General features: G+C 39.0%; 1 protein-coding gene across 9 annotated transcripts in view; it reads right to left on the reverse strand.

Annotated features, from left to right (window-relative positions):
* The window catches only part of HUWE1 (HECT, UBA and WWE domain containing E3 ubiquitin protein ligase 1), a 144903-nt gene that overhangs the window by 70677 nt on the left and 59857 nt on the right, over window positions 1-14369 (reverse strand). For all 9 annotated transcript variants that reach the window (XM_082609743.1, XM_082609742.1, XM_082609746.1 and 6 more), the window contains 4 exons: window positions 7987-8093; window positions 7267-7444; window positions 6317-6408; window positions 5482-5693 (listed from right to left, as the gene is read on the reverse strand). In XM_082609743.1, the coding sequence (XP_082465869.1) occupies window positions 5482-5693; window positions 6317-6408; window positions 7267-7444; window positions 7987-8093 (589 nt within the window). The remainder of the gene's footprint in view (window positions 1-5481; window positions 5694-6316; window positions 6409-7266; window positions 7445-7986; window positions 8094-14369) is intronic.

Here is a 14369-nt window from a genome sequence, read left to right on the forward strand (position 1 = left end):
TTCTCTCAGTTAGACTTATAGCCTTTAGTATATAGCACAGAAAAAAAAAAAAAAAGAAGGAAAAAGAAAAGAGCTGAAATCAATTCTGAAGGTAGCTTTCCTAGCCTGGGTAGGTTGAGAGCACAAAAGGAAAAACCAAGCTTTCACAAACTCAGCACTTGTACATATCTCAAAAGAAATTATTCTATCTTAGGCAAACAACTGTAGGAGGAATTCATCAATATGAAAATACTAAAAATAAGCAAGTTCAATTAAGAGACTATTTAAATATTTGCTTGAAGAAAGGAGCTAGGCAAAGAAACAAATACACAAACATCTTACCGTGTTCTTGCATCAGATTTAATGTTATAGAGAGCAGGAGATGGAATTTAATTTTGGTCAAGATTCCATGCTTAGATTGGTAAACGATTCAGAAAAGTCAAAGTTGGTCAAAGATGAAGGCAACACCCAAGGCCTACTTCTCTAACAACCTTTTCCTGAACTACCCAAAAATTGTGATCAGGTCCTTTTGCTTCAGATGCTTCAATGGTGCATTGAAGATAAGAAGGCTGCAATAATGCCATAACTGCAGAAAATGCAGCCTTTAGACCAATGACTACACCTTGGCATTTGTAAGAAATAAACAGGGAAAAACCCCACAAAGTATATTGAAATGAAACAAAATCTACCTAAAAGATAAACCCTAGAAAGGGACAAAACCTGAGTTGAATAAGAACATTTTAGATATAGACCCTTGGGAGAAATTTGGGAGAAAAGGGCAGAGATAGAAGAAGGGAGAGGTAGGGGGAGAAGGCAGAAAAATTGGCAAGAAATTTTCGTCTCTGAGCAAGATAAAATGTGAACAAAAATGTGCCAGGCATGGGGATATGTGGCAGCAAAACGGAGACTAGGCAATAGGCAAAGAGAGTGGAGAGGCATGACGAATGGCTTTAGAGCTAAAATATCCCGAGCTAGGGCTTGGTTAGGATGTTGCGAACATGCTCAATGAAGAATATGGGGAAGAACTTTGTACAAAGGGAGGACCTATATTGAGCCAGGAGTGAAATGATTCCATGGGAAGATTACAAAGCCTTCCCTGACTGTAAACTTCCTCCGCAGAACCACTGCCACATTCCCTGCCACTTACACCAATTATCTGCCCCAGTTGACTGCACCTCATCGGGAAGAACTCAGAGATCCACCTCTACAGCTAAGAAGTACAGGTATGGCTCTAATAAGCCCAGGGAGATGCCTGCCGCCCCTTTGCAGAAGCCAAATATAATGGTAAAGACCCAAAGCACCATCATGAAATGTACTTTCTTCATTTGCTAGATGGAAGTTGGAGAGAATGAGAGAGAAAACAAACCAACAGTGGTTCTTAAACTCCAGGAATGAACTTGTTCAGTAACCACTCTTCTCCCCACCCTCATCTTTTTGGCTTCCAGGCTCATGGCATCATATAGGAATAGTAAAAATGATCAACTTTCTTCAGTAGAAATCCCCCTACCACTGGTTTTAAGAAAAGTCATTCTAATCCTAACCTGATAGGAAACTCTGACCCATAGCATCTTTGAAACAATGCAAGACTGCATTTCCATGAAGAATGAAACAAATTTATCTTAACTGTCAAATTAAAAACTGCTGCCTCTCTGCCTTCTCCAAAACAGACACACATTCCCAAACTTAATTTTAACTCTAGTCACTTTTACATGGGTATTTATGATGTTGGAGCCCTTAATCAGATGTAGAGGATAAGGATTCCAATTGAGTGTCATAGTACACGGGTACAGGACAACAGATCTCATGTTTTGGGGTTTTTCGGGGGGAGAGGAAAATCAGGTCTTTCTTCCCACTCCTGAGGAGACACAGCTGCCTTTGGCAAAAGAGCCCTCCCAGTGGGCCACGATTCAGGGAACAACTGCTTCTCTGCATCTGATGCCTTTAAAGCCCAGACAGTTGCTATTCAAGTTCCAAAGACCACATGGATATATATAACCCATTTCTTTCAAGTTGTTCAGGGTAGGTGGTTAAGTTAGGCAAAATAAATGGAATCAATCACAAAAATAAACCATGGTGCCCCAACTGAAAACCTTGGTTACTTACTGGCAAGTATATTCACCCCCAGCAATATCAGTTTTGCTGAGCTCAAACAATTCAGAAGGCAGAAGAAAGAGGCCTAAAGACAAGTATTTAGAACTACTTGTGGTGAATGCCTTTGAATGTAGAACAGAACTCCATGTATTTGGGGTAGACTGTAATGCCTAAGTTTCCTTATTGCAGATTTGTAGCACAAAACCAAGGGAAAAGAACACTGTCTTAGTCTGGGGGAAAAAAAAAAAGAAAACTCAAAACTTCGTCAACAGGTGAGTGGATACATGCTGTAGTATATTCATACAATGGAATACTATTCAGCAACAAAAACAACATACTGATAGACACAACATGGATGAATCTCAAAAATACGCTATGCAACAAAAGCCAGAAACAAAAAAGTACATACATTAGATATGATATACATATAAGACTCCGTTTATTCTATTTATACGATGTTCCAGAACAGGCAAACTTATTCTACAAAGGACAGAAATAAGATAGATAGCTTCCCCATTTTAGGGTAGGGAAATAGGAAACTTAAAATCTGTACCGTTTACTGTATAGGAATTATACCTCAATTAAAATTAATGGAAAAGATTTACTCATGCGTGTATTTAAGGCATTGGAAAATAGATGTGGGCATGGGAAATCAGAATTTGTTCGGGAGTCCCATTGAAGAATTTTGCGTTGGGTGGGGGAAGGATACAAACAAGACTTTTGGGGAGAGGGATGGCACACACTGCAAATTTTTCAAAGCCACTTTCCCATATTGGCAGAAAAGTACATAGCAACTCCCACCATAACAACTACCTGGGATAAGGAGGTAAAAGAATTTTACCTATAATAGGTAGTGGCTTTCAAAATGTAGGTTGAATTTAGATAGTCTTTTGTGTTCCCTTCCAGCCCTAATAATCCACGTAATGACCCAACTGAAGCTTGTGAAGGTGGCAGAAGTGGAAAAGTACATGTGTCAATATTCGTGAGATTCTTAGATATGTTATGCGAATGAGGTGCTGATGAACACCCAGACCATGCAGAAGAACATCAATACCATGGAACAGCAACTATTGGAGTACTTTGCAGCTTAGAAGCTACATATGACTAACACTATGATAGAGTATTACTGTGGGTCTAGATTTTAACTATTTCTTCATTCTTGTTCATGTTTCATTAGGCCCAGCTCTCTTGGCATTTAAGACTCAGGGACTCCTTAATCTAATACTCTTGATTCATTGTATCAACTCACTAAATAAACAGTTATTGACTGATTACCTGCTATATACAAAGTGATCTGGATACACTGTTGAATCAGACATTGTCCCTGCATTGGAGAACTATACAGATTAGTGGGGGAAACCATTAGAATATATAAATAATTTAAACAAAACTGTTGGGAGAACACAAAAGATCAACTTCCTATTTGGAGGTTTAAAAAGGTTCTTTTAAGAATAAGACATTTGGGCTTCCATGGTGGCGCAGTGGTTGAGAATCTGCCTGCCAATGCAGGGGACACGGCTTCGAGCCCTGGTCTGGGAAGATCCCACATGCTGCGGAGCAACTAGGCCCGTGAGCCACAACTACTCAGCCTGCGCGTCTGGAGCCTGTGCTCCGCAACAAGAGAAGCCGCAACAGTGAGAGGCCCATGCACCGCGATGAAGAGTGGCCCCCGCTCGCCGCAACTAGAGAAAGCCCTCGCACAGAAACGAAGACCCAACACACCCAAAAATAAAAAATAAATAAATAAACTTAGAAAAAAAACCAAGAATAAGACATTTGAGCTAGACTTGTAGGAATTTGGTAGATGGAAAAGAAGGAGATAAGATAATTTGGGGATGGGGGATAAATATGAATAGAATATACAGTGACTCATGATATTCCAAGAAAAGCATGTAGAGTGAAGACATATGAGGGCTTGAGAAAATGTCAATTTACCAAGGCAGCTTAAAATCTGGGCATGTTAGACAAAAGGTATTAAGAAATCCAGGTAGAAAAGTTATATGCAGACGAATGTACACAGCTTGACTCAAAACCACCACCACTACTAACATTCAAGAAATCCACCCCTAGTTTGTAGCCAGGAACAGGAATCCTATGCCAGCAGGATGGCTGACAATCAAGGATGTGGCAATGAAGCACTAAGATCCCAACTCCTTTGCAAATAAAGTCCTGCTTTCTTTTAGGGTATCCTCCTTTTCCAGAAAGAGAACATTTTGTGTGTGTGTGTGTGTGTGTGTGTGTAAAATTTTTACTGACACACAACATACAAGCAAAAGGTGCACCAACTTAAGTGAACAGCTTGATAGTTTTATACAAATTGAACTCACTATGTTACTACCAGCACTCTAAAACACCTCCTCTCAGAAAGAGAACATTTTAATCAAAACAGAAGATGGTGCTAGATGAAGGCAGGGTTGCCTTCTCAGACAATGAAAATATATCTGCCCAAGAAAGCAACATACTTAAAACGTAATGCCTCCCCTCCAAAAAATTCACACCAACAGGCTCATTACTTTCTAGAGTTCCAAGAGGGCATACCTGTTTTGGATTCTAGACCTTCGCTCCTGCTGTCTACTCCACCATAATCTTCTCTTAAGTCCCAAGCCACCCTTTGAGATGAGCTCAAACCCATTCAAATCCACACCTAAAATGCTCATGCTTTTCTCAGAACTACTTCTATATATACACCAAAAGGGCACTTATTAAAGAATGCATGAGTGTCCAGAGGGATCATGCCCATTTCGAGCATGAAGGTGATTAAGAGTTACAGCTACAGCAGTTGCTTTTCATCCCTTGCATGCGAACACTGTAAGCTTGAAGAACCAGGTCTACCAGCAGTCTTTAAGCTCATCCCCATCCCCATCTCACCATCCAGGTAATCAATTTTCATGTAGAACAAACCTCAAATAAATAGAAGGAAAATCTACTGTGCCTAGTTACAATCATAGTACATTCCAAAGCCTTCTGATGTATCTGGAATGAACAGATGAAATAAACAAAAACAGAGACCAACCAACAACAGATCCCTGTAACTCTTAAGAACTTCTTAGGAGATAGGCTTCAAAAGTGCAACATGTTTAATGTATGCTCACTTATGGAAAACCATCAATCAGTCAATGACATGGAATACCAAATCAACAAAGGGAAATCCTCTGAAGAAGGCCTTTTAATTTGATATACTGAATTCTGATTCAATTTCATGAACAGCGTTTAAAAAAGAAAGCTTGCTTAAAGCAATGAAAACAAACACCGAAGCACAAACGACACACAAGGGTCAAAGAAAGATAAATTACAGACATTTAGGGCCGGAAGAACCTTATAACTGGATCTAATCCAACTCCCTCATTTTTACAGATGAAAATAACACGCTCAAGATCACAAGGCTAGAGAACCTGTCTTGTGAACACTTACTGCTGATTTGGCTCAGTTTCATTCTGCTGGGTAGAATTAAAGCTCTGCATGGCCTGAACTTCCTCTTCTTCCTCATCCTCACTAGAGGCCTCTTCTGCAGCATGATTAGATCTTGGGGGAGGAGCAGTGGCAGTGCCATCTGCCTTCTGGATTGATGGCTTCTGACAGATGTATTTAGGGTCTCTTCCAAGGTTACAGATTTCTTCAAGTAACTGAAAGGCAAAGGAAACAAGATTACTTATTAGTAATTAAGGAATGGGGAGATGACTAACATTTTTGGAGCACTTTCTATGTGCTATATACAGAATTGCCAAAACACTTTATATACACTATTCCTGGAATATAGTCATTAATTTCACTTTACCAACAAGGAAACTGAAGTCCTATGAAGTTAAATAACTTCTTCAGGGTCACATGGCTGTTAAGTGACTGACTGACTGATGTGACTCCATGTTCTAATTCACCAACCACCAGTAACTCATTTACCAGTTTCAACAATCCGAAGAGGCAACCAGCAGGGCCAGTAAATGTGGAAAAAACCCCCCCAAAACAAAAACCAAGCAACAAAGATTAGAAAGGGCAATATACTTTTACAAACAGAAGCTAAGCCATGGCAACTTCTTAGTATCCTGTATAAGAAAGCAATACTTAAGTGACTTTTTTGGGGGGTGGGGTAAAGGACCAACCCAAGGACTTGGAGAAAATGAGGCAGACATAATCCTCTTATAGGCACAGTCTAAGAATCCAAATGACCTCCAGTAGGTCATGCCTTTTCCTAAAAACTCCCATTTCACTGCTCTCCCATGCCCATGGTCACAGCCGTATCACTTCCCACCTTGATGATCGCAGTCGTTGCATCTGTTTTGAGGGTTGGCTGATGTCTCATGAGCTCATCAACAGCACTCCCGAGGTTGGAGGCAGTATCCCCTTAAAGCCAAAAATGGAACTGTTAGAAAGACTGAAGAAAATAGAGCTTGGGCTATTTTTTTTTTTTTTTTGGTGCTAATATAAGGAGGAAAGAAGAAACTGAGCTGGTTGTTGTGATCTTCTAATGCCATGCTTTCTCAAATGAATTCACACCAACCTCTGCAACCAAATCACTGGGGAGGAGGAAAGAAATTTATCAGTCTAGTAAACACATTTTAAAGTAACCATGTATGCTACATTCTACCCTAGTAATCTCTACTGTCAAGGTCTGAACTATTATTGTAGGGTGAAGAGAGAACGAGAAACGAAAGAACCATAAACCATTAACCCTGACTGCCCCGGTAAAGAATGGTAGTGGCTAAAATGCTACAGTGGTGACAAAGCACAAAGCACATTTTGAAAGCTGGATTCTTTCTGGAACCCTTCCTTCTTGCTACGCCTCAATGACCTGGTCTAAAATACACTGAGAAGGAAATCTATTAATTTGTGACTATCTTAGGGACTTGGATATTAGAACAGAAGATTACCAGGATCTCCTGTTGCTGAAGACTAGATGGTGGACCTGAAAATCTACTGCTGGTTTTCTAATACCTATTTCTCACCAGCACTGTAACAGTACATTTAACAGTGAACTGTTGAGAAGCATGGAAATATTATAAGGAGAGGTTAAGGATGAAGTATTCTTTTCTCCCTGCAGTAGACTATATGGTGGTAATTCCCATTAAGCTTAGCACACCTAGCCAGAGACATGAAGTGAGGTCAAGGAAGGGTTTCCTTGCCAAGTGGTGGCTTGATAATCACCTAACTCTCGGCACAACAGCCAACCAATTATTTATTTTAAGGCAAATCCTTACTTACCTAGAGGATCAGAGCTCCTCCTCCTCCGCATGGCTGGGAGGTAATCTGGAGACAGAAGAACTTTGAAGAGACGTTCAAAAGGCTGACACTGTACAAATGACTGAAGACCTCGGGCATTCAAGCAGAGTGCACTGAATACATTTGGGAGGGAGCCAAGGACTTCACGGGTAGCAGGAACCTAGAGAGAAAATAAAGTGAGCTTGAAGACATCTGAAAGAGTCCAGGTACAGTTAGGAAACTTTGGCCAGGGGCACTACACAGAGAGATCAAAGGGATCTTGATGACCAGGTCCCAATGTTTTCTTTCTTTTTTAAAAAACTTTTAATTTTACATTGGAGTATAGTTGATTAACAGTGTTGTGATAGTTTGCAGGTGTACAGCAAAGTGATTCAGTTATACATATACATGTATCTATTCTTTTATAAATTCTTCTCCCATTTAGGTTGTTACAGAATATTGAGCACAGTTCCCTGTGTTATACAGTAGGTCCTTATTGGTTATCCATTTTAAATACAGCAGTGTGTACATGTCAATCCCACACTCCCTAACTATCCCTTCCCCCCACCCTCCAATAGTTTCAATACTACACATAGAAAACAAAAGATAGGATTTTCATGCCATAAGACTGCTTTTCAAGTGTGTGTGTGTGTGTATGTCTGTATATTTTATGGAAAGGGGTATGCATGGAGCATTCTTTACAGATCAGCAGAAAGGTCTCACGTCTTTGATCAGCAGTGCATGCAGCATGACATCTGTCAATCCATTGTCCTGGAGTGAGGAGAGCAATGATGGTTCTTGAAATACAAACACAGTCACCACTTCAGTAGCTAAAAAAAAGATGAAAAGTAAAAGAAACTGAGAGATTCTTCACAGGTATTAAAAGCAAAACTTCAAAGGCTCAAACAAAACAAAATAACAAAAAAAACCAAACCCAGAGCTCAATGCACAACAATTTAATCGCGTGCATGTGCTTAGTAAAAGTTCTAATATTGCCCATCAGAGATTGATCACTATTAGGAATTTAGTGACTACTCTTCAAGATTTTTATGGGGCAATGTATAGGCATGACAGTTATAGTTAGTAATATTGTAGTGAGTAGTGGAAATATGCTAAGAGAGTAGATTTCAGGTGCTCTCATCACACAAAAAAGGGAAACTATGTGAGGAGATAATGCTTGACTGTAGAAATCATTTCACTATGTATATCAGATTATGTTGTACACCTTAAATATATAAAATTTAAGAAAAAATATATAAATAAAACCTGAAAATTTCAAGATTTTTATGAGCAAATTTTGACAAGAATGAGGTTAACTTGTTTTTTCAATTGTAATATGCACCATATAATCTCCTTTATCTTTCCCATGTCACTACAACTCATTCAATTTGAATGGCTGCATACTGTTCTACTAAATACATGTACCACCATGTACATAAACCAGTCCATGATGGTGAGAATGGATAAACCTAAAAATATACCCTTTTTTGTCTGCTTAAGCAGGAAAAAAATGTAAGATGGTGGTGTGTGTTTGCTGGGTCAAAGTGAATGTAAACTTACTGATGAAAATGGACAAAATGTCTTCTAAAAAGCCCTTTCAGCAATTTAAAAATACCATCAGAAATGTTAAGAGTCCTTGGGTAGGGACTTCCCTGGTGGTGCAGTGGTTTAGAATCTGCCTGCCAATGCAGGGGACACGGGTTCGATCCCTGGTCCGGGAAGATCCCACATGCCGTGGAAAAAAAAAGAGTCCTTGTGTATTAATCTGACCAATTTTTGACAGTATATAGAAACATGCCTTAAGACTACCATTAATGCAAATATGGCAAAAAGAATATGGAAAAAACTCTATGCAAGATAGAAGAGTATAGCATTAATGCATTCATTAAAAAGTAAACAAAAGAGAAACTAGAAAAAACAGAAGAAAGTCGAATTTAGTGAAACTGCAAGCAAAATGCACAAATAATTAAAACCAATAACCAGCCAGCCCTCTGAAAAGACTGAAAAAGCTTACAAGCTTAAGGGAAATCTAATAAAGAGAGCAATATATATTAGCAATGAAAAAAAAGAGATTTAAATGGATTCAGAACAAATAAAATTTTACAAACCGCATGTTAACAATGAAATGCAATGCTTTTGTAAGAAAATGTCATAAAAATCGACTATCAAGAAATGATAGCAAAGCAGACTAGACCATTACAAGAATTTTAAAAAATACTACCAAGTAACAGAAAGGAACCAAGCCAACAATTTTAGACATGAGTGTTATTAAACCTTCTAGGAGCAATTAAAACAAGGCTTCCTAACTCATTTAATGAGAGTTTAAAAAGTCTCATTTTAAAACCTGACAAGGAAGGCACATGCACATACAATATCCATAAACCATGTATAAAACAAACTCATAATTGCTGATGCCTGAGATCTAAAAGAAACCAGAGGATCTTCAGTTCATGATGGTCAACACAGCACCTCTCATCAAATGCTATTGAAATGGCAGATATATGACAATTACTGGGACCAACAGTTGTCAATGGCCTTTGGTATTTCTGATGAGCTATAAACTTATGGAAAATTTAAGTCCTTTTTTTGGGGTTTCTATTGGTATATGATAGACCCTTCAACAGACTTCCATTCGTACAAATGTCTAAATTCTAAGGAGCTATTAAAATTGAGTATTCATAAACTAAAATTAGTGTTCTATTAGAGCTTACTAAGACATCAAGTCTGTTATTTTAAGGAGGTCTAACTATTTAATATAATGCTATGTCATAATGCTACTGTGAAACGGGCTATGTCATAATGCTACTGTGAAACGGGGACAGTTTAAGCCCTCTTTTAAAATTAATAGATGATTAAGAATTCGAATGAACACACTAAAACCAATCAGTTCCAGATGGAACCAAGCAACTAACTCCTAAAAGAAATAACTCTTAAAAAATTTATGATTAAAATCAAATCCTAGAAACCACAAAACCCATAAAACAGCAATAATCTAAGACAAAGGGTCTCTTAAAAATAAGGTAATAGTTGGTGATCAAAAACATTTGTAAAGAATTAAAGATTTGATAATGCAATAGGCATCTTGAAAGATTATAAAGAAATTCTCTCAGAAAGTAAGTGACATGAGATCAATATGGTAGTCTAATTAGCTAAGCAATAGGGTTTCCAGGAGAGAACATGTAAGTTAAATGGAACCAAAGGAATTTCCCTGAAGCAGGAAAAAATATTTAGATTTTTAAAAGGGCCTAACCACGTGCTATGAGGGAACACTGAAAAGAAATAGAACTAAATACATCCTGAGGGCTTCCCTGGTGGTACAGTGGTTAAGAATGGACAAAAAATGGACAAAATGTCTTCTAAAAAGCCCTTTCAGCAATTTAAAAATACCATCAGCAATGTTAAGAGTCCTTGGGTAGGGACTTCCCTGGTGGTGCACTGGTTTAGAATCCGCCTGCCAATGCAGGGGACACGGGTTGGATCCCTGGCCCAGGAAGACCCCACATGCCGCGGAGCAACTAAGCCCGTGTGCCACAACTACTGAAGCCCGTGTACCACAACGAAGAGTAGCCCCCGCTCGCTGCAACTAGAGAAAGCCTGCACACAGCAATGAAGACCCAACACAGTCAACCCCACCCCCTGCCAAAAAAAACACAAAAAACAAAAAAATAAGTAAATTTATAAAATAAATAAATACATCCTGGTAAAGTTTGTGAACTTCAAGCGTAAAGAGAAAATGAAGTTACCTACAAAGGAACAAGAACCAGTTTAACAACATGGTTATTTACAATATGTAACATAAGACAGTGGAGAAACGTCCACAAACTTCTTAAAGAAAAGGAAGTATAACACCCTAAAAATTACCCAAAGATGTACTCCAACAAAATTAAAAAAAATGCATCGAAGAGAGGGAAAGCCAAGGGTTACTAAAAAGAAAACAAAGAGAATGCTGAAAAAGAAGTGAGTAAAGGCAAGCTAAAGGTCTTATTTTGTCCATTTTGGCAGAGGATAGAACAAGAAATTTTACAAGTTTAGATGTTGATAAAACAATATAAGGATAACAGTTACAAAAAAAGGAGTAAGAAAATTAATTTAAGATTCAGAATATGAAAAAAGCACCAAGAATTTAGAGCCTCAGGCTTTTGTCCTGCAGATAATTTACCCAACCAAGTGACCTTGGTTTTCAAGACTGTTTAGGGTACTTGGAATAGGACATAAAAGCACAGGGACATACCTTTGTTGAGTAGAAAATTCAGTAAAAAGGGGATTTCATTTATATTATGGATGGCAATCACACGTGATAGAGCCTGCTGGAGAGTTGCTGCTTTCCACCCCTTGACTGCGTCACTCTTGATAAAGGATGGGACTTAAAGAGTCAGCTCAACTTGAGAGCTGACTCTAGTCATTTTGGCACTGGAGAACACACTTCAATAAAGGTTATGTCCATTTTCCATATGTTTATAGATTCCTGGGTGGTAGCTAATGGCCTCACTGCTTATTTCTGGTCAATGGGCTCAAAGTAATTATCCCATTCAGGATCATGCCCTATGGGGCCTTCCACATTAGGGATATGCTACTGCTCAGACTTTGCATATTACAATTAAAGTTTCGTGTCTCAACTCATGCTAAGGCCACCACAGAAGAAGTTCATTTTAATGCCACAGCTGACTAACTTGCTCACACTTTTTAAATAAGCTCAGATATTACTACCTGTCCTTGGTTCAGTGGGTCCATGAGATGTCCAGTCACTGCAGTCCCCAGACCCTTAAATATGGGCTAAACACCATGGCAACCCCGTGACACTGGCCTTGGCCCAAACTATGGCCTCTCAATGTGATCTGTGTCCTGTCCTGTCACTGGCATTATGGCCAATGGAAATCCATACCAAGGAATGAACACCCCTTCTCTTACTGGCAAATTCATTTTGTTAAGCCACTGCCTCAATATGCTGGTGCAAATTGCTATGCCCTCGACAAAGATTGATTGTTAAGACAGGCCTGATCTCGGTTTATCCTTCCTGCCACGCTACTGCTAACAATAGTATTATTATAGGCCTCACAAAACGTTAGTTCCCTTTGGGCTTCCTGGTAACACTGACTCTGATGAGGGTACATATTTTACTGCTCATTCAGTCTGGACATGGGCTGTAAAAACAAGGCATCACTTGAGCTTCCAATCTGTCTTACTGTCGGCAGACAGCAGGCCTAACAGAGAAACATAATGGCCTACTCAAGGATGCTCTCTTAAATTTACAAAATGGACAATGGTCTCCTAAATGGGTCTCTCTTTTGCCCACTTTCTTATTCTGAACTCTTAACCTTTTAATTCATAGGGCATCCTAACGAAACGCAATGAGGACCTCTCCATTCTCTTTTCTGGCCACAAAAGGGGACACTCCCCATATATGAATCTATGATCCCGAAGAAAATCCCCCCTCACTTAAAAGACCCCTTCCCTTTTTGATCTTGGTGCAATCTATAGACTGGTACTTACATAGAGAGTGGATAATAGACTGGGATTCACTGGAAATTGAGGGCCCTCACACTCCCAAACAGACTATTCTGTATGCCACGAGAAAGGCCTCTGCCAAACCTTGCCCAATATATTGGGTTGGCAAAAAAGTTCGTTCAGTTTTTTTTCCATTAAGATGGCTCTAGTAGCTTAGCTGTCTTTAACTTCATTCGAAACAATTTTGTTAGACTGTATTGTGACAGCTGTCCTATCAGCATGCATTAAAAAAAAACCTTGTCAAAACTGGTGAATTTTTGTGTAGCCATTTTAATATTGAAGATGGGAGAAAAAAAGCAATGTTTTCGGCATATTATGCTTTATTATTTCAAGAAAGGTAAAAACGCAACTGAAATGCAAAAAAAAAGACTTGTGCAGTTTATGGAGAAGGTGCTGTGACTGATTGAACGTGTCAGAAGTGGTTTGCGAAGTTTCATGCTGGAGATTTCTCGCTGGAGAATGCTCCATGGTCGGGTAGACCAGTTGAAGTTGATAGAGATCAAATCGAGACATTAATTGAGAACAATCAATGTTATACCACACGGGAGATAGCCAACACACTCAAAATATCCAAATCAAGCACTGACATTCATTTGCACCAGCTTGGTTACGTGATCGCTTTGATGTTTGGGTTCCACATAAGTTAAGCAAAAAAACAATTCTTGACTGTATTTCTCTATGCGATTCTCTACTTAAACTAACAAAAATGTTCAGTTTTTAAACAAACTGTGACGGGCGATGAAAGTGGACATTGTACAATAATATGAAATGGAAGAGATCGTGGGGTAAGCGAAATGAACGACCACCAACCACACCAAAGACCGGTCTTCATCCAAAGAAGGTGATGTTGTGTATATGGTGGGATTGGAAGGGAGTCTTCTATTATGAGCTCCTTCCGGAAAACCAAACGATTGATTCCAACAAGTACTGCTCTCAATTACACCAACTGAAAGCAGCACTCGACGAAAAGCGTCCGGAATTAGTCAAAAGAAAACGCATCATCTTCCATCAGGATAATGCAAGACTGTATGTTTCTTTGATGATCAGGCAAAAATTGTTACAGCTTGGCTGGTTCTGATTCATCCGCTGTATTTACCAGATACTGCACCTTCGGACTTATTCCGGCCTTTACAAAATTCTGTTAATGGAAAAATTTCAGTTCTCTGGAAGACCGTAAAAGGCACCTGGAACAGTTCTTTGCTCAAAAAGGTAAAATGTTTTGGGAAGATGGAATTATGAAGTTGCCTGAAAAATGGCAGAAGGTAGTGGAACAAAAGGGTGAATACGTTGTTCAATAAAGTTCTTGGTGAAAATGAAAAATGTGTCTTTTATTTTTACTTAAAAACTGAAGTAACTTTCTGGCTAACCCAATAGTTTTAAAGGTTCACTAACTGGAGATCCCTCTTTGCAGGAAATGGAGGTCTTGGTGCCTGGCTGGCCCCACATCTACAACTTTATGGTTCTTCCAAAGAGGAAAGGAAGATCTTAAATTAGTTCCCAGTACCAACACTCTTAAATAGGATGCTAGCTCTGAATCCATGCTATTACAGAGATACTGACTGAGAAACCACTACATAATCTGGGATAACAATGCCCGTGGC

Source organism: Mesoplodon mirus (assembly GCF_964341445.2).
Source record: "Mesoplodon mirus genome assembly, chromosome: X".
NCBI classification, from domain to species: domain Eukaryota; kingdom Metazoa; phylum Chordata; class Mammalia; order Artiodactyla; family Ziphiidae; genus Mesoplodon; species Mesoplodon mirus.